The 20,960-nt window shown below is 42.0% G+C and overlaps 2 protein-coding genes across 4 annotated transcripts in view; both read left to right on the forward strand.

Annotated features, from left to right (window-relative positions):
• Positions 1-823: 823 nt before the first annotated feature.
• On the forward strand, positions 824-11,959 carry LOC115550327 (arachidonate 15-lipoxygenase B-like). 2 transcript variants are annotated; one of them, XM_030365252.1, is made up of 15 exons: positions 824-1,096; positions 3,490-3,645; positions 4,239-4,440; positions 4,594-4,675; positions 4,866-4,985; positions 5,368-5,471; positions 6,920-7,092; positions 7,631-7,774; positions 8,217-8,420; positions 8,719-8,805; positions 8,916-9,082; positions 9,377-9,498; positions 10,287-10,387; positions 11,059-11,229; positions 11,523-11,959. In XM_030365252.1, exons 1-15 carry the CDS (start codon positions 1,025-1,027, stop codon positions 11,700-11,702), a joined length of 2,085 nt encoding a protein of 694 aa, XP_030221112.1. In that variant the 5' UTR covers positions 824-1,024; the 3' UTR covers positions 11,703-11,959. The 2 variants fall into 2 exon arrangements, with proteins under 2 accessions (XP_030221112.1, XP_030221113.1); XM_030365253.1 differs by having other exon boundaries at positions 848-1,084.
• A 4,119-nt stretch (positions 11,960-16,078) lies between these two features.
• The window catches only part of LOC115550328 (hydroperoxide isomerase ALOXE3-like), a 35,198-nt gene continuing 30,316 nt past the window's right edge, over positions 16,079-20,960 (forward strand). Inside the window, exon 1 of one of the 2 annotated variants that reach the window (XM_030365255.1) lies at positions 16,079-16,238. The gene's annotated coding sequence lies outside the window, so the exon portion shown is untranslated. The remainder of the gene's footprint in view (positions 16,239-20,960) is intronic. The other variant, XM_030365254.1, reaches the window with a different exon arrangement.

Genomic DNA, 20,960 nt, shown 5'->3' on the forward strand with positions numbered 1-20,960 from the left:
ACCTGATTTAACATAGACTATATAATAAAGATTAACCTGATTTAACATAGAATAACCTGAATTAACATAGGCCTATATAATAAAGATGAACCTGATTTAACAGAGTGTTTATAATAGCCTAAAGATTAACCTGATTTATCATAAACAATATAAGAAAGATTAGGATTTAACATTGACTGTAGCCTATATAATAGAGATTACACTCATTTAAAATAAACTGTTTATCATGGTTTCCATTGGGTACTTGTTGTAAACTATATCGCAGACTTCTTTTCACACAAAAACAGCCTATAAAACGTGTACACGAGAACTAGTTGTGATTTAGACCGTGTTAAGATAGCTACGAGTTCTTTGGTATTTCGGGCATTGCAAAAACATTTCCTCTGCGGGGAAACGCCACCCACCATCCTCCCTACCTTCCTCCCGGTCATGTTTGGATTCTGAGTGTGCATTGAGAGGAGGGGCTAATCACAGACTTCATCATATCCTGTCTCTACTGATGCATTTTTTGGATTATTGTTGAAGGGTATATGCTGCCAATGACCGTTACGGCGAATTATCTGTGACGGAACATTGTTGTAAACAATTCTGGATAATAAAAATAGGTACACAACTCGACAAAATATATAGCCTGACATAGGTTTAGTAGTTTATAGATATTTTAATGTGGAAATGTAACAAGCCTTTAAATTGTTACGATATTGTTATTTAATTTATTATTTTAGTACGATCATTATTTATGTTCGTTATCCTATCTTTATTGTATTAATAGGCCTACTTTCCATTTCCTTACTTCTTATATTTATCTTACTTTATTTATGTGGGAGAGGTTTGGCATTTCCTTTGCAGCTGTTCACACACTGAGAAAACAACCCATCTTGTGTAAATCTCTTTCATCACTGGCGTAATCATTACACAGTGCAGTCTGGGAAGGGGGGTGGTTATAGGGCGAGGTTAGCGTCGGCTGTGAGAGGGGACTCAGAAGGGGCTCTACAGTCTTTACAGTGAGGAGGACGGATCCGTCATGACGACCCCACCAGATCATGGAAAGCGGAGAAAGACCAGAGCAGAGCCACCAGGACAGGTAAGGATCCAGGTTGGTCTAACCGGGATCTATGGCATTTTTAGAAATAACTGTGACGGCATTTCTTACTAGTTTCTGAATTTCTAAAAGTAATCAATCAATTAATTGAGAAAATAATCAGCAGAATAATCCGTAATGAAAACAATCATTAGTTGCAGTTTGATAATAAACAGTTCAGAATTAACTCAACCAACTAGGGCCAACAACACTAAAACCCTGCGTTTAGTTCACTGTAATCTTTGCTCGCGAACTTTCGCAGTGATATGTCGCATTATCTCCGATAGTTAGTGACTGCAGGACTTGACTTGTAAGAGCATTTGGCAAGTGCACCAAGCACCAACCGGCGGAGCAGGAAATGCAGAATAGGCACGGTGGTGTAAATAGAGATAAGTTTGAGGGGGAGTCAGGGGTGCGTAAAAACCGTCTCAAGACCAACCAAGAAGCCACCGATTTACCAAATGCCTATATTAGGTGTCCTAATGACACACTTAAAGCATATTCTAAAGAACATTTCCTTTTTTGAGTTTGTTTGGAAACCGTCTGCACCGTGGAATGGGATTTAAAATAGTGATAAGAAAAGGTGCTATAGGTAAGATTTCAGAGCCGCAGAGAAAGCGGTTTGGAAACTGAACAACCCAAAACTGTCCCCTTCCCTCGCTTCCCCCTCCCATAGAACATTTCTCTGCCATTGAGAAGTGTTGCATTTTGCACACCTGTGATTGACAGGCAAGATGGACTACCCAAACGAATCATTGAAGAGCGATTCGCTGATTGGTCCAAAATGACCGGGAGCGGTCTAAAATTGAACGGCGTTGGGTTCTCCGACCACTCCAGCACTTCTACAACGAGTAAAGACTCGCAATAGTGGTAATCTCGCCCATGGCTGAGAATGAATTGGTGGAAAGGGACATTGTTGTTCACGAGAGCTCCTCCTCCTCCAATATTCTTCAAAACGCACGACTGTTTTGAAGTTTTCACGCGATCAAACTTGTGTATGAACTATTTAATTTGGTGTCAATAAATAAATCAAATGCTCTGACCAAAAAAAAACAGTCCAATCATTTCACATGCCTACCTCAGAGTGCACTAATTGCCCATGACAGGAATTCAATGAAGAAATTAATCCTCATGTCATTTTGTGCCCTTGTGAAAAGGCAGCCCCTCCTTTTCACATATACGTCTGACACTAGCCGCGACATGTAACTGATCAGCATGCACACACGCATTCACGCATCTGAGCCCTCTATTGATGATAAATTAAAAAGCCAAGCCTCGTTCAAATTCTTATCGGAAAAAGTGAGAGATAAGATGAATACCTCATTCATAACTCATGCATTGCTCATAGTGAGAAATAGGTTTACTGTTTTTTTTCCAGTAATTTTTCTTTTTTTACAAAAGAGTAATACCCAATGCATAATGTATTTAATTTTCCTCTTTAATTTGTATGAAGCCAAATTAACCAGTGAGTACGTTTTCACTCAAGTGTGCGTTTTCAATCTTGTTGTTACGGCTCATGACTGGCCCCTGTGTCCAATCAGCATCAGGTCAAACAAGCGTGTGCCAGCACAAGAGTCTGTGCCCTCTCTCATCTTGCTCTCCATCGGCCGGTTTTGTTTGGTTGTTAGGGTGGATCTTTCTGGTTGTTGTTTTGGCCTTGGCTACCCTGAAGCTATTTCCTTCACTATTATTTTGTTAGTGTGATTCATACAGTTGGGATCAAATCAACCTTTTTTTCTTGGATTGGTGCCTGCTTGTGAACCGTCCTTTCGATCCCTTTCTGCTGTGTTACCTCAATACCACGTTTATCAATTGAGGATCGTAACTCGTGTAAAAATCATACTGCACATTGCAAATCCATGGGCTTTAATCATTGGGCTATAGGCTCAACCACCATTGTGTTGCCTCATTTTTCATAGAAAGTGACTTAACTGACATTTATTTGAATGTCAATCTTACCACTTTAACACTTTATCCATCATACATTACCCCCAATAACGAAAGGCATGAATGAAATAGAATGAATGGACGATTTTACTATGATTTAATTGTCATCATTACCGCTAGAACTCACTCAAGCCAGTTGGGGGGTTAGTCGAGTTATGGGATGTCAAAGTACAGCCCCCTGTGTCACTGTGTGCCCAAGAGGGTGTTAGCAATGGAAGTATTTATCCACAAATATAAATTAAATTCCAGAAGCCAATTTCCAAACATCCTGTCTTGCTCCTCAGTTTCACTCGGTCGTAATTCCATCCAAAACAATGAAGCCTTTTTGAGTCCAACACAACCAACCTAGAGATTACCTTCAGATCTATAGACCGTAGAGTAGGCAGTAATAGGTAGGTGTCGAGGAAGTTCAGAGAGTGGCCTTCGATGAAAAGATTGGTAACATTCGTGGTCTCTTCCAGGTTCCCATCATAGCTGTGTATAAAGTACACGTGACGACGGGGGACATGTGTTTGGCGGGAACAAATGACCACGTGTTTGTTACCTTGGTGGGAACCAATGGCGAGAGCGAACGCACTGAGCTGGACAACTATGGCCTCGACTTCTGCTCAGACCAGGTGAGGAATTGCAGTTTGAAAAGGGATATTTCTCAGGGCTTTTTAACGCTTTGATTAATCTCTGGAGTATGATGAAGTCTGCAGTAAAAGTAAAATTTCCCTGAGTCAATAGTTGGTAAATCGTTAATATCTTGTGATACCTCATTCTTTTCATGAAATGGGGATTGATTCTAAAATATATTTTTGTATTTCTGTATGGTATCTTTCTGGAACATTTGTTTCTACACTGTTTCCATCAACAGAGTGTCCCCTCCATTTCACTCTCATATGAAGCTTACACAACATAGGGTCATGGGACTGAAAGAACCTATTGTGCCATCTAAACTTTATGCTCAGTGAAGAAATACCAGAAAAACACTGGGGTATACTGGTTGTATTTCTAAAAACACTGCTCTGTGTGATCAGAAAAAACCTTGGGCCACCAGCGTGGCTCCAGTCCTAATGTTGATGATCCAGTTCTGATCTTTTTGAAAGATGCTTGAAAAAGTAAACAATGACATACTAGATGTTGCATGAACGGCTTGTTAAAATGACCCGAGACGGACGAGAATAAACGTAAGAGCAGAGTCGATAGTTGTTGTTTTGTCCAACAGACCAGCACCTACACGGTGAACACCCATCCCATGGGCCATCTTCTGCTCATCAAGCTGGAGAAAGCTCAATATCTTTTTCTGCCAGAAAATCAGTGGTTCTGCTCCAAGATTGTGGTGGAGACCCCAGAAGGAGAGGCCCTCCTCTTCCCCTGCCACAGATGGTTGACCAGGGGGGAAGTACTGGAACTCAGAGGAGCCAAAGGTCTTTCACCAAGTCACACTTCAGTCCTTGATTTCTCTCTGGGGATATTCATGCAGTTGGTTGATCTCTTCTGATATTTATGTGGAATTATCATTATTATTAATGTTGTTGTATGTTATAATATATTTTGGTACGTTATCTGCATAACTACAGCGATGAAGGCGAGTGACGATTACCATCCTTTGCTGATTGAGCACAGGAGGAGAGAATTGGCCAAACGTTGTCAACTTTATCAGTGAGTCTATTCAGTTTTTCCAGTGGCCGCCCAATAATAATTTTCCAGTTTATACATCGAGATTCATGAATGAAGTGCAGTGCTTCCTTTAATGCGGTTGTATTGTGTAGCCATAATATGTGTACTTGGATTAGTAAATTCCTCAGATGGATATTCATCTACCTTGCATAAAGAAGTGATTCTTCTACAGGTGGAAGGTATACGCTGACGGGACCACCCACATCACTCATTTTGAGGAATCTGAGCTTCCATCTGAAGTCCGCTTCTCGTTTTCCAAAGGACTTGAATTCACGTTTTCAAAAGAATTTGCGTGAGTGTTGTTTAATAAGGATTCAATTCCCTTAGCTGTACTTTACAATTCAATATTTTAAACTTGGTTAACACTAACAAGGTTGACGCATAAGGAAATGTTGGTGAATTATTTGTGATTATTCGTTGAGTGTACTTTGTGTAAACGCTATTTTCGATCAGATAATTGAACCCAACTGTATCAAAGTAACACATGGAGCTACAATGAGCATGAAAGTGTCTTGTTTGATTAAGCTTGTCTGCTATCAGACATATTATTCATCTAAAGTCTGCTTTGTAAGACTAAATATAATAATTATAATATAAGGGCGATATATTTTCAATATCGAGATTCTGTGATTATTTGTAGGTCTGTCTGAAGTGTCCCCTGCTTCCTTCTGCAGTATAGCTGAAGTCAAACTGAAAGGTCTGTTTGGATCTGAGGAATCATGGGAGAGCCTGGAGTCCATGAAGAACACACTCACCTTCAAGACGTCCTCAACAGCTGGTAAAGTCTCCAACTGGATCACATGGTCAAACCCATACTTTTGTATCTTTAGCTGAATAGAGTGAACTTTAATTGAAAATTTAATTGCACCAAACATCCTTTTCATTTTTTCAGTTATTTAATCACCTATTTTAGCACATTCAGTTTCAGTTTGAAAATACTTTTTTCAAACTTTTTAATAGGATGTTTCTTCTGAAAATCACTGTGTTTTCAGATTATATCAGGGTTCTTAGTTTGTAAATTCTTCTTGAATATACTGTACAAGTGGTGTTGGTCAAGTCAAGTTGGCTCGTGTGTTGTGATCTTTAGCAGGCAACAAAGTCGGCGAAGCCTGTGCTTACCTTCATTATTTATTTGGATTTATTTAGAGTTTTGCACACGTGGACACAATTTGGGACTCTACCATTGCGATAAATTTATTCTGCCAAAACTACAGTTAATTTATGAAACAAAATAAATGACTAATATGGATAAGAAGCGTAGTGTATTGGCAAAACACAACGGCTCTTTGTGACATCCGCGCCCGAAGGAGCACTGTCCACGGCTCCTCTCAAAAGCTCAGACCTTTGGTCCAGCCACAGTGGACAGCGATGTATAGGTTTCAAGAAAGCCTTTGTGTCAAATTGTAGTTACCATGTTGACATTAATATGGATGCAATTGTTTGGTTATACGTAATGCCGGTAACGCTGTACGGTGTTTGCAGATGCATTGATTTAAAAGTACAACTAATTACTGCTGTATCAGCTGTTCAATCCCAAATAATTTACCAAGAATATGTGGCTAGGTAGATGAGAGAAGCAAAGTGTATGCGCGAGGTGCACAAGCAACATTATGCATGCAGCCTTAAAATAGCATCCAAACAATGCGCCACTGACTTTAAACCAGGTATATCCTGGTTTGTGGCGCAATTGTTTTCTAACACTGCCCATAGGAGCTAAACATTTATTCAATGTTCGATAATTCTTAGAATAACAATTTCAAAGAAGACCATTGCATTGCAGGCAATAATTGCAGTCATCAACAAGGCCTTCATTTACTGTTAAGACAAGCGATAAACTGCAACAACTGGGGCAGTTCAACTTAATAAACATAGTAAATAGTATAGTAAAAAGTATGCCAGGATTTTTTTTTCTAAAGACCATTTGGCACGTGCTTTAAATATAAAATAAAATCCATGAATGCATTATCGTTGTGACCGTAGTTTTATCAGAGAGGGAAGGGAAACCTTTTTGCCGTTGGCTTTTAACTCGTTGGGGCATCATACCATAGTAAAGAGTGGAAACACATCCATTCATTGACCCTCCGTTTCTATTTGATTTACGTCCATTATAAGTTGTGCTTAACACATTTTTGCATTGGGCGAAAACACACATTGTGATTGTGACTTATCCCATACTATTGAATACTACAGTGCTTTAATGAATATATAACCATCCCCTCTCTGAAGAATATCTCGCTGAGCACTGGAAGGACGATGCTTTCTATGGCTACCAGTTCCTGAACGGTGTCCATCCCTCCATGATCAGAAACTGCCCCCATCTGCCCTCAAACTTCCCCGTCACTGAAGAGATGGTGCAGCCGTTCCTAGAGACTGGTACTTCCCTAAAACAAGAGATCCAGGTATGTGTAGGAGTGCACACTGCGGACCCACAAAGGTGTCCGCAGAAAGATAACCCACTTCAAAGCGAGTGGGCTACATTTTTCTATAGAAGTCTCACAAGTGCCACACAAAAAGCATGTTTGACATTCAAACCCGTGTACAAATATACACATCTGTATGAAGCAGTTCTTACATAGGAGAGCCCCTGGAGGGTATACCAAACCTGTGTGATTAGTGTTGTGTCAAAGATGTCCACTATGGTGCTGAATGATGACTCTACCATGACAACAGTCTTTTTGAATTATTTGGATGGCTGGATAGTCCAAAGATTCCATAACCTGCATCATAAATCAAAACTACAAACTTGCAATAGTACAACAACAATTACGGATCTATATTTAGCACTGGTTGAAAGTAAAGAAAAAATAATTCTCCACCATGATGACGAGAAATATAATTTGACTTGAGGCCACATGTGCGCTACTAGCTGTTGAGTGTGTGCCATTACTCCATCAGTGTCTTCTTTATTGTATCTTTCTGTGTTTGTTTGTAATCCAGAAAGGGAACATATTCCTGTGTGACTACAAGTCACTGGAGGGTCTTCCGACCCGCGTGGTGGAGGGGAAGTCACTGCCTCTCACTGCTGCCCTCTGCCTGCTGTACCTGGACACCGCAGGCACACTCAAACCCATAGCTATTCAGGTGATGACACCTTTAGGGAATAAGATACAATAGGTACGAGGAACGGTAGGGATGAACCAGTTCCACAGGCCCCCTGTGACAAGGTGTTCCATGTGTGTGGAGTGGGAGGGGTAGATACGATTAGCAAAGCTACACTGATGTTGTTCTTCCTGACTAAAACTTTTGTCTTCTCCCTGCCAGATTTGCTTAACTTCTTGTTATCCAGACTTTTTGAGTCATGGTTTTGAGTTCCACTTCCTGTCAAACGTGTTCTCACTGTAGACACTAGAACAATTTCAACGTAGTAATTTCACTCATTTCGATTCAAAATAGGGTCCAGGTTGGAAAATCCCAAAGTTATCCTTTAATGTATTTAGTTTGCATACATATAAACATAATCACAGATTGCTATTGTGAAGTTGCATAACTATTATATTGTGTGGTCCTATCTTCTCCCCTAAAGCTGGGACAGGAACCATCAGAGAAGTGCCCAATCTTCGTCCCCAGCGATCCAGAGCTCGACTGGCTCCTGGTGAAGATATTTGTGAAAAATGCAGATTCAGTAATTCATCAGATTATCTCTCATCTAATGAAGACCCACTTGTTGGCCGAGGTGTTTGCTGTCGCTACAATGCGTCACTTTCCAGACGTACACCCCCTTTACAAGGTAGGACCAGCTGACGTTTACAGTATACAGTCCCAAAATCAAACCTTGTGTTTTAGGAGGGGAGCTTTACACATTTTTGCATTGGGGGAAAACAAATTAGTCATGTTTTCTGATGGTGCATGGAGTATAAATTTGTGTCTATGAGGATTTTGCTGGCAGGGCCATTTAACATGACAAAATTGTATTAAGATTGGGTTACCTTGGGGTATCAACTCTGTTTTGAGTGTTCAACACACTAATGGGCGGAGCCATTTTGCATTAATTAATTGTATGCATCTTTTCTCATAATTTATCATAGTTATTGACTCCCCACTTCCGCTACACTCTGCAAATTAACGCAGCAGCTCGACGTGCGCTACTTGGGCCAACTGGACTTTTAGCAAGAGTATGTACTCACTGAACACTCATTTAACACTGAATCTTTAGTGGTTGCTGTTATATTATTGTTTTTGCCATTGGTTTTGGTTAAGAAGGCTGATTGACTTCAATCTTCAGAGTACCCCTGGCCTGGAGGGTATAATTGAGCTGTTGAGGAGACACCTGGCTGAAACCACCTACTCATCTCTATGTCTGCCAGACAACATTGCTGAAAGAGGACTGCAGAACATCCCTAACTTTTACTACAGAGATGATGGACTGAAGTTATGGACGGCCATCAACAGGTTACCTTACAGAACACCATAGGTCTCCACTGAATGGAGTCTTGATATCAGGGAGACATCTCAGACATGTTGATTACCTACGCTATTTTAATTGTTTACCATCTTTATATAACTTAAAAATGAATAGGATTCATAATAGGTCTATAGGTGCACATGCCAGTAATCTTTGTTGTATCCAACATAAACAACTGCTTTTGTTGTTTTCCTAATGCAAGTGGATAATTAGAAGCTCCACTCCTGGGCCCAAACATCCTATAATTATAATGCATGAAAAGTTTTTTGATCCGTTTCCAGTTTTGTCCGGGCTATGCTTGGACTCTACTACCCTACAGACGACGAGGTGTCTGGGGATGTAGAGCTCCAGAGATGGATCCAAGATATCTTCACAAAGGGCTTCCTGGGCAACAGCAGCTCAGGTATGTGTTGGGGCTGAACCATTAATCCAATTCAAACTGACATGTCAATGTAATAGAAGATTGTATAGAAAAACGTATAGAAAAAAGGCAAAGTCATGACCCGCCCTTCTCTGCCTCTGATTAGCTTAGCCTGAAGACAACGTTTCTTATATAGCCCTCGGTAAAAGAACAAGACGGTTTTTCTGATGTCTTCGGAAGACTTTGGCCCAATCCCATTTCTACCCCTTAACCCTTCCCCTTACCCCTCCCCCTTGTTTTGAAAGGGGAAGGGGTAAGGGGTAGAAATGGGATTGGGCCTTAGTATGCAGAATGACTAAGGACATGTAGCAAGTCTGCATTATTGTGAAGACTTGGTCACCCTGTTATTTTGGTTATGTTTAAGCAACACAACTACTAGTTCCACGAAGAACTAAGTTCTTCTGAGCTAGCACCAGCTCCAGAAGTCGATAAAAGGCTGAAGATGACGTCATGCAATAATTTGCATATTGACAAATATATTTTGATTCCAGACTTCATAGCAATTCTTTAAATGTGGCCCCAGGTGCTCATCATCAAACAGGGCGGGACAAGCCAGCTCTATAACTCAGTGTTGCTTTGTCAAAACTTTATGTGCGCAATGCAGAAAAGAGTGACTATTGACCAACAGGTGGTACTATGGAAAGCTTATAACTTTAATTGGCAGTATCCCAGTGTTGACTAATATTTATAACTATTTTGTCATATTGCTGATACATAACATACAATGTATATTTTGTATATATGAAAACATGCTTAACGTCCTCATGCAGGGATGCCAGAGTCCTTCATCACCGTGGAAGCGGTTGTCAAGTTTGTCACCATGGTGATCTTCACAACATCTGCTCAACACGCAGCTGTAAACAGTGGACAGGTGGACATCTTTCTCTTCATCAGGGACATTAAACCGGGTGCAACTAGAAGGACTTTTCTGATGGTTATTTCCACTAGATCCTGGTCTTATCCACGTTGCTCTCTGCAGATCAGTCAGGCCTCAAGCCCATAGAAAGCCTCTTCCAAAAAAACAAAACAATAGATCCAATCAGTGCGAAGGGGAGGGAATAAAGACCCAACAAGATGAACAGAATCTGCACGGCAGGCGTTACTCTGAGGAGCACGTTTCTGCTGTACTTTCAACCAAATATGGCAAGAGCAAGAGAGCAGGAAAATCCCTAGAATGTGTTTTTACAAAGATAAGGCTGCGCCCATAATAGTCAAATAAATTGCAGCCCAGCAACGCAACGACTTGAATATCAGGATGGTCCCACGAGGCTCAAGCAACAGCCCCTTTAAACAAATGATACTGTCCAACTGTCCTACACTCCAAGCAGGGTAGGAATTTCAAGCCAGCCAACTGCCCTCCGTCTGGCTGTAATGCCACTCTAAAGCCCCGCTGCCACTGCCCCAGCGGGTTGACCCCTCTAACCCTAGGAACGGGTCATCAATGTGTCAGCTAATGCTGTTCCTTATAATAAACAAATTAACAAACTTAGCCTCACCCTAACCTGATTGATGGACATATCCTAACCTCCTTCTGTGTTTTAGTTTGACTACTACAGCTGGTTCCCAAACTCCCCTCTGCAGCTTCGAAAAGCACCTCCAACTACCAAGGGACTGGTTACCATGGATACCATTCTGGAGACACTGCCAAATATTGGTGACACGGTCGCCTTCATCATCAGTTCATTGGTTCTATACAAGAAATACATGGACTCTGTAAGTTGGGATATAGAGAACATTGTGTAATGGGAACAGAACAATGCTATTCATTGTGAGACTTTCAAGGTTTGAAAGATAAGATGAGGAAAAGAAGAAGACGATTAAATCAGATACGTTAAATTTAACGTTCCCTGAGGGGAACCATTATGTTACCCTTACCTTGCGTATCATCTAAACATTATCTTGCCTTATTTCTTGAACAGTAAGACAGATGCAGCTTCTGTCTGATAATAATGACCGCCAACATCTCAGAGAGAATACCATCTATGGAATGTGTCTTGTTCCCTCAGGTTGTTCTTGGTTCCTACCCTGAGGAACGCTTTTGTGAGCCGGCGGCCAAGCGGATTATAGAGAACTTCCAGAAGGAGCTCTCCAGCATCGAGGAAAGGATCATAACGAGGAACGCAAGTCTGGATGTCCCGTACTGCTACCTGCAACCCTCAGAGATCGAGAATAGTGTGTCTATATGACTAGAACCACAAAGATATTCGCTACCGGAGGAGTACCATTCCTGTTTGATAATGCTCATCAATGTGGGGATAACATTTGGGAACTCTGCGTCCTTTGTATATCCTGCCCTCATATTGAAATCTGCCTCTAAAATTGTACATTCTCAAACAAAAAACGAATCTGCGTATTCTAACCAACAATTATTGATTCATTGTTAAAACATTCAACGACTAAATGTATAAATAATGGAATAATAAAGATGAAATTGCCAAACGTAGGAGTCAAGTAAACAGTTATGTATGAAAGGAAAAACTTTTTGCAATGAAACCTATAGTCATATTGCTATGTGTTTGAACCAAGACAAGCAAAATTGCAACATAGCTTCAGGGCTGTGAAGCAACACCACTGTCCACATAGGCCTTGGTGTTGCGGATCAGGAGTGCCGCCGGGGGTGGACATGGCCGCCATGCAGAAAGACTGGCCACCCCTTCCCAACAGACTCATCCTTTGAGGCCCAATCACATTTCTACCCCTTACCCCTCCCCCTTGTTTTGAAGGGGTAAGGGGTAGAAATGGGATTGGGCCTAAAGCCCAATCCCATTTCTACCCCTTACCCCTTCCCCTTACCCCTTCAAAACAAAGGGGAGGGGTAAGGTGTAGGGGTAAGGGGTATAGAAATGGGATTGGGCCTTACTCTCCTATATAATCCTGCCATCGTTTTCATGTGCATGTGCTGTACAGAGGAGCGTAGGATTCTTTATTGTATTTTGTTGTAATCTATTAAACAACGTTTCTTGACTAAACAATGTAATTCAGGGAATTCCCAAATGTCCAGCCCAGGACCCCCCAGTAAAATGTTACCAGCCCCTGTCAGGACCACTTGGCTCGAGTAGAGCTGACATAACAAAGGGAGGCCACGCTGATTATAAAGATGGAACAATTATTTATTTAAAGTGCTAAATGCAAAACCTTATCAGTAAGGGGAAGCCAAACCAAAAGTGTAGTGCATATCAGTAGATGTAATATAAAGCAAAGTGAGGTAAAGATGAGGAGCGAAGCTGCAGCCAGCCCTTCCCTTTCAGGCCATAGCAGTAGTGAGAGAGAGCGAGCCGACGGGAAAGGCGTCTTTTATCGCCAGCTCAATTAGCCCAGTCATTAGCCTGGCACGGCCCATAGAGACAGCTCCCCCTAGTGGCGATAGAAGGAACACGGACACGGAACACGGATGATCATGACACGCCAAGCAAGGCAGGTAAAAAGCGCCGTTTTGAACATCAAACCGCGCGTAAAATACGGCGCTTTTGTGCACATCACAACGCCGTAAAACACGGCGTCTCTCTAGTATGCCAATAATCTCTGCCCTTCTTTTCTCTCAGCCAATGCATTTGAAGTGTTTGCGCCAAATCGCTGAACAAGACAAGCAGACCAAATCAGTTTAGCACAGATCTGCTTTGAGGAGTTCTCCTCTCATTTGTTGTTAGTTGTAGCTCATATCGGTATGTAGGCCTATTAGTAAATCCAGTTCCTACAGTGTGGTCACCGTGGCCGTGGCCCAATCGATAGAGACGCTTGCTCTGTAGGCAAGAGGTTGTTTAAAAATAAATAATAATAATAATAATAATACATATAAAGATGTTTCAAACGTTCCATCGAGTCTCTCGCATTCTACAATGGGCAGCTTTATTGTTTCCCATGGGAGCCGGCGAAACTAGATTTCTCCTTCGAAGGTTGTGCTCCACACAGAACCTCCTCACCTTCATAACGGAGTAGGCTACTTCGGGGCACCAGAATGCTTTAGAGCGGTACTGATCGCGTCGTGTCTTTCCAGTGTCAAATAGTTCACGAATAAAATCACCATAAGGTTCAAGTACGGCCATAACTAAGGCTAAATATAATTAGACAGTCAATTGCTGGTTTAGGTGGTTGGCTCTCTTTTCTTCGCTGCGTTCTGTCTTCTGGTGTAGCCTACATTTATAGCCTAACTATAAATGTATCTATTTTTGTAGGCCCTATTTGTTTTTCTGTTTTTCTGGTTTTAAAAACCAACACACAAACACAAAATCAAATGCCGTCTATTTGTTTATTCCTTTTGCCCTTTTTCAGTTTCAAAACCAAATCAGAAAAACCAAAAAACAATCCTGTTAATTGTTTTTTCTGATTTTGTTATAAATCGGAATATTCAAAGAACGAACCATACACGGATTCTCCTACCTCATCACTTTACTGACACACACAATGTGTGGCAGTAAAGTGACAGGATCATTCAATAGACAAAAATCTTTCCATCTAACTAATTTAATTTAGGAGGATATTCATTGCACAGATGTAAGTTAACCAAGTATTCTCATTATAGCCTAGTTATATCCTAGTTTTGCATATTTATACATTGCATCCTATTTTCATATTTCATGTGGCATCTATATTTATGTAGGCTACAGCATCTGTATTTTAAATGTAGCTTATATCTTCTTTTTGCATTTTACCTTTTGCTGAGGTGGGCGCTGTATTAGCCTACTGTATAGGCTGTCTGTATTTGTGTAAGAGTTATTTGTATTGTGTAACCTGCTGGATTATGAAAGTTAGTTTGGGGTAAATAAAGTGTCTGTCTGTCCGTCTGTCTGTCTGTCTGGGGGAAAATGCCGTGGAAAATGTACGCACGGTGCGTTCAGGATTAGGACTGATATTATGTCGGCATAGGCCTAATCAATCGGGTTTTAATATTTGAAGCATTCATATCAGTCTATTCTTTTCGTAGGCTACTCTGCTGTTAGCCTTGATGGGGAGATGTTTTTTTGCTTCCACGCGCAAATAGTTGAATCCAACAACATTCCTGCTTCTCCAGAGCCCATTTAAGCACCGTGTCAGACTCAGTAGACTGTTACAAGCCTCTGAACGTTGTTAGAGCATGGCTCCCCAGTTCATCAGTGTCTCTCTCTATGGCTCCCTCTCACTCCTTTCCACTGTGTATTTATATCGATTGAACAAGAGAGGATGTTACGATAACTCCGCGAAAATAAAGGCTCCATGGCTGTAATAATTTAAATATAATTAACTTATAAAGCGTGTAACAAAACACCTAGATGATCTGGCTGGCTGACTAAAAAGGCACTGAATTTGGAACGTATAACACAGGAGGTCTGGCTTGCGGACTAAAAAGCATTGCGATCATAAAAGCGTGACCATCTGACAAAAGCACAAATCTGACAATAAATGAATTCGATCCGACAACCTCTTCCCTACATAGCAAGCGTCTCTATCGATTGGACCAAGGTTATCATTCACAACGTTGAAACTGCATTTACTAATATATATATATAAATTTTTATGACGCTACAACTAACGCCAAATGAGAGGAGATCTGTGTTGAACTGATTTGGTCTGCTTGTCTTGTTCAGCGATTGGGCGCAAACACTTCAAATGCATTGGCTGAGAGAAAAGAAGGGCGGAGATTATTAGAGAAACGCCGTATTTTACGGCGTTATGATGTGCACAAAAGCGCCGTATTTTACGTGCGGTTTGATGTTCAAAACTGCGTTTTTTACGCGCGCTCTTGAAAGGCTCAATTGCGGTGTAAAAAGCTGCGCTTTTTTGCGCATGACGGCGTATTTTACGGCGTTTTTCTAAATTTTACAGCGTTTTTTACGGCGTAATGAAGGTGATACGCGTCAAAATGATGCCGTTTTCTGGCGGGGATTGGCTTGCCATATTGGATAACGCGAGTAACGCGCCTAACTTGACGCTTGATCAGTGTGTGGTGGTTCAACGCTTCCAACGAGTCAACGCGCCAACGCAGCTAGATGAGTCCATGTCCATGCAAGTGAACGGAGCGTTCCCTCTTCGTCATAACTATCAAACCAAACATCCTTCACATTCACCGAGCGAACATTACGAAAGTAAAATGCACATTTCTCGCTAAAAACGTTTCCATAAACGCATTTAATGGCGTAACTAAAAAACAGAAATTTTAAATTATTCGTAGGCCTACTGTATAAAACAAATTCAATCTTTCATGCTTGAGCCAACAGAAATATGTTACATACGGAAGAGGAAAAACATGGATAATAACGATCTGTGTTAGCGTATTCTGACCACACATCAAAAATACTAAATGTCCCAGTTACAACAAGCAGAGATAATCCCCAGCCATATGGGGCATGAGCAAATAGAGCCAAGCTTGAATTTAGACCCAATTCTGCATTAAAAAATATGTATTCCAAAGTATTCCTGTTTCATAAAATAAGGCAATAAAAGACTTGTTCAATCATAAATAATGCACCAACACAATCACTACTGGTTAAATGAAGAACAAGAGTGATATAACTAGTTCAACTTCTTCTTGAGAATTGCATAGGTGTGGTTTTCTCTGGAACTTCTTCAGAACAGCTGGTCGCTGGCCAATTCTTTTTTGGTAGCGATGACGAATGATGGGGAGGATACTATCAGTTCAGAAGGTGCAAGGAAAAACTATTGTGGAATTTTTTCATGCAATGCAAAGCGCCAAAAGACAAGTTGAGACTTGGAATATGTGTTAGATTAGAGTTATTTTGGTGTTTCTGGTGAGTAACAATTTGATTTCCAACCTAATAAACTAGTTAATCGTTTGCGTCCAATTGCTAATTTCACTGTAATTGTTTCTTTCATCTGTAGGGTATGTGGAAGTTTTGGCTAGCTTAAGTTGCATTTGAAATCACTTTTTAACACCAAAGCTATCAACTACGTGAAAGGCATCAGTGGACGGATTCTCGATTGAATCATTCAGACTTTGACGTTGACCACAAGACAAATCGATTTAAAAGAACACTACAAACTTGTGGTCATAACAGCGGTTGGCTTTAAAATTAACTGCCAAAGTTAAACAAAGTTAAAGTCTGAAGTGAGTTTGAACAATCCAGTCAAAACATAACTGAACTTGAGATGACCTGGCCAAGTCATCTTTAAGCCAGAGGCGCTTCTGATTTAAAACGTGTCAGTGTGCGTGCATGCGTGCGAGTGCGTGCGTGTGCGCGTGTGTGTGTGTGAGTGAAGCAGAACCTTAAAGGTTGGGTAGGTGATTTGCGAAACGCCAGCAGATTTTGAAAATACACAACTCAAATGGTCCTACCCCCTCTCCTTCAACGCTGACTCTGACTCCACCCATTCCAAGTACCTGGACGCGCAATCATGCACGAGCGCGAACAGAGATGCGCGAGAGCGAGCCAGGCTAGCGTAGGTTTTCGTTTAACAACATGGCACTACATTCAGCTGTAAGTTGCACCCAGTACCGCGGGAAGTAGGAGTGCTGGGGGTGCTGCAACACCCCCTGTCCGAGGCCCTGTCTTATCACAGAAAACGATCATTTCTAAAAACTCCGGCCAAAGTGGAGATTTCTGAAAACGCCGGTTATGTGTTGTCGTGTCAACGGGGAGAAACTGGATTTTAGGTTCTGAAGCGTCACATTATGCACCAGGAAATGCTTAACGTCATGTGAGCGCCCGCTGTACCTATTGGTCCGAATATAAACACAAACCCCATTGTAAGACGACCTATATTTGGAAAAAAGATTTGAAGACCAGATGCGTTTTTTATGAATAAATAAATTGTATTCATTGAAATAATATACGAAAATAAAAAGGCATCGAGTAAAACACTGCATTGCCACTAAACAGTAGTGCAAATAGGCCGTACTGATGTGTACACCAAAGACTATTCCTGACACTCCTCTGCCCCGCTGTGTTCGCTCTGGCTGTGGTCGCTCCGAACTGTTTCGGCCCGTGGCAAAGCGAGTCATCCTCGCTGCTGTCCAAGGCATTTTGAGACGCAGCATTTATTTAATGCTCATATGACCTAGTGCTGAAAAAAGGTTATATGAAAAAGTGTGAGGGTAGCGGTGGTGCGCTAAACTTGTTCTGTGAGCAGCTGGATGTGAACGATCGATTTTCAACTGTCCGCGCATGCACTGGTGTAATTGAGCTGCGCTGCTATACATCTTTTTTTTATCAATGTAACGAGTTGCGAGTCTAGTGCAGGCTGAGTTTTTTTTTCCCCAGCACCCCCTGCTGAGAATACGTTCTCGCTGCAATGGTTGGACCAGATGTTATAAACATTAAACGGTCACATAAATCATTACTATTTTTAGAAAATGTATGTTTGTTTCATATAATTGTATTGGAAGTCCTGGTTTTCACTAGGGTTGCCGCGGTGTGGACATTTTCACACCGAGTAATACACTCGTCTCCACACCGGTATTACCGAGTATAAACGGTATAAACTTTGAAACTAGGTCAACCGCCACACAAGCATCGATTTTTAGACCCTTCTCGTCCTTCAGTTGCCGCCAACGTTCGAAAGCAGCGCCTAGGATTATTCTTGATTTCAGTTTTTCTCTTTCAGCGTTTTTATTATCAATTACTCTCTGAAAAAGAGTTTTCCTTCTCTTTGCTGGTGGTGGTGGTGGTGGTGGGGATGGTGGCGTCTTGTCTGCCATGGAAATTGTCTTCTACTGCTAGGTCCAAATGTGGATTAACTAGTTCCAGTAGCTACCGCAGGATAACAACAAACAGGAGCTTGCTCTGGGTCACGAGCTCTGGGTCACGAGTACTGCACGAAGGGGTCGCGCGCGGGGCGCGGGGGAGGGGGAGTGCAGTACGACCGTTTAATTGACGTACTTACTGTCCAATGCAACTCGGTGGCAATGGAAATGATTGGCTGGAGTCTTTCGAGCCCTGCCCGTTCCACAGATGATTGACTTGTTTAATTTTCATGTCAGTACTTCTAACTCAGTGGCTGTAAGCGGGTTATGATAAGGATTTCAAGTAATTTTGCAAAAATGGCCAAAAAAGCAAATCACCTATACAACCTTTAATGACAAAACTATGCAAAAACATTTTTTTATATTAAAATAAAGTTGGGACTATTTTTAATTTGTAACTTTATTGTCAAAGTTCAATTTCATTAACACGAGCCATATAACGTTAAACTTAACGTTGTATTTTCTATAATTATTATATAACCGAATCAGAATCAGAAAACGTCATTGATCCCCGGGGGGAAATTGTTTTGTTCCAGGTGCTCCGTACAAATAGAAATTACAAGCATAGAAGATAAGATTCTAAAAAATAGAAAATTCTAAATAAAATCCAATAAAATAAAAGTAAGAATAAAGTAAGAAGTGGACATCTAAGTGAAAGTGGACATCTCTTAGGGTGCACTCACACTAGGCCATCTGGCCGTGGCCGTGTGGCCGTTTTCACACCTAACCGTGCTCAAATTGCCCCATTGTTCTCTGGCCTGCACTCACACTAGGCCATCTGGCCGTGGCCGTTGGCCGTCGCAGCTGTGGCCTGGCCACGGAAGGCTCTTGTACATACGTCATCACGTCGTAACACGTCATCACCAAGCGTCCGCTGCATGGACCATAATAAAGTCTGCCGCCACTCAGAGTTTTAACAACAATGGATAACAACACAGAGAACACACCAACAGTTGCACCGATTGACACGATGTTTACCGTTTAATGGGAAAGAAGGCTCGTCGCCCTTATTATGTCCGTGGTCGTCGCATTGACTATACGTCATCCAGCTCAGGTTGCGTAGCCGTGCGTGTGTCGGCTTATTAACATCTGTACCGTAACGGCCCGGGCCGTAGCAGCACACCTCTCCCAAGTGGCCAAATTGGCCCGGCCTGGCCACACTCACACTGGCAGAGTTGAGCACGGTTAGGTGTGAAAACGGCTAGGCCACGGCCAGATGGCCTAGTGTAATTGCACCCTTAGTGGGTTATATAAAACGGCTCCACATTTCTCCTCCGCCGTCCGGTTTGAACCGCAGCTGTCGTGGTTGCTAGGTGACATGCGTCATCACGCAAGGTAAAGGGTGTTAAAGGCTTGTTACGCAAACTTGAAATGCTCCATAGGCCAGACCGTCTCATTTAAAAACGTTCGTTCAGCCTTTGGTCTGGTCTTCAAGGTCTACGAAGGCCACACCTTCATAGACCACGTCCTTCGAAGGATGCGTCCCCTGAATTGAGACACAGCCCATGCCAATCAGAACCAAAGAAACACATTGTACAGCTCATAGGGAAACGTTGCACCGTCTCTTGCAACATCAACGATGTGCCTTGAAATCCTTTTAGACTCAGGCGCTCAGGTGACGATGGTCAGCAAAATCTGTATAAAACCTGGATGTCAAAATCCAACCACTTCAGTCCCTCTTTGCCGATCAGTCCTTTGAAATATCAGCAGCAAATGGTATACAAGTTGCTGAGGGTCTAGAACGGTTCCCTGCCCTAATCAACGTTCCTTGTGGGTCATCAAAATGCATTAAAATTCCCATCCAAAATGCAACCCGACTTGCCATTTATCTGACCCAGAGAACCGCTCTCGGCACTCTTCAGGAAATAGCTGATGTTAAACATGTCCTGAGTCCTGAGCACATGCAATGTGAAGTTGTCCAAACATTTTCAGCTCAGCTAAACACAGATCCAGCAACCTACCTGAACGATGAGCAAGACAGACAGACTTTGTCTGAAATCAAAGACAGGTGGCACTCCCCTGTTGACGGATCACATCTAGCAGAGGATGAACAGAGATTAGTAAGGCCAAAAGTCTTACAATGCCTTGTGTGTTCAGAACTTGCTTGACTGTGGTTGGATCAGAAAATCCACCTCAGCTTCCCCTTCTCCTGTTGAGTGTGTGAGAAAAAAAGGACATGACTGTGTTGACTATCGTGGGCTGAACAACAAAACCATCCCTGACCGTCATCCACTTCCACGCATCCAAGACATCCTGGACAACTTAGGAGGCAACTCATGGTTCTCCAGGGCAGTGCCTACCACCAAGGCTTTGTTGAAGAGAGCTGCCGTTTATATCTGACCGCTTTTAGCACACCTTGGGGGAGTTGGCGCGCCTCCAATTTGGCCTCACCAAAGCTCCATCAGCATTTCAGCGCTGTATGGAAGGCATGCTGGCTGGTCTGAGGGGTGAATGCTGTTCTGTTTAATTGGATGATATCTTCTGCTTTTCCAAGACATTCCAGGGGCATGTTGAGGACTTGAGACAAGTGCTGTGTCGCTTACGAGAGCATGGTGTGAAAAGTGTTAGCTGCTCAAATGGCAAGTCAGGTATGTCAGACGCCTGGTCACAAGTGAAGGTGTTCAGATAGATCCAAAAGACCTGGAAGCGGTGTTGCATATGAAGGAGAGACAGCCAAAGAATGTCTGACAGGTCAGAGCCTGACTTCCATTTGCCATTTGTTCTGCACACTGATTCATCCAATGAAGGTTTTGGGGCTGTGCTCTACCAG

The sequence above is a fragment of the Gadus morhua genome, chromosome 9 (genome assembly GCF_902167405.1).
Source record: "Gadus morhua chromosome 9, gadMor3.0, whole genome shotgun sequence".
NCBI classification, from domain to species: Eukaryota; Metazoa; Chordata; class Actinopteri; order Gadiformes; family Gadidae; genus Gadus; species Gadus morhua.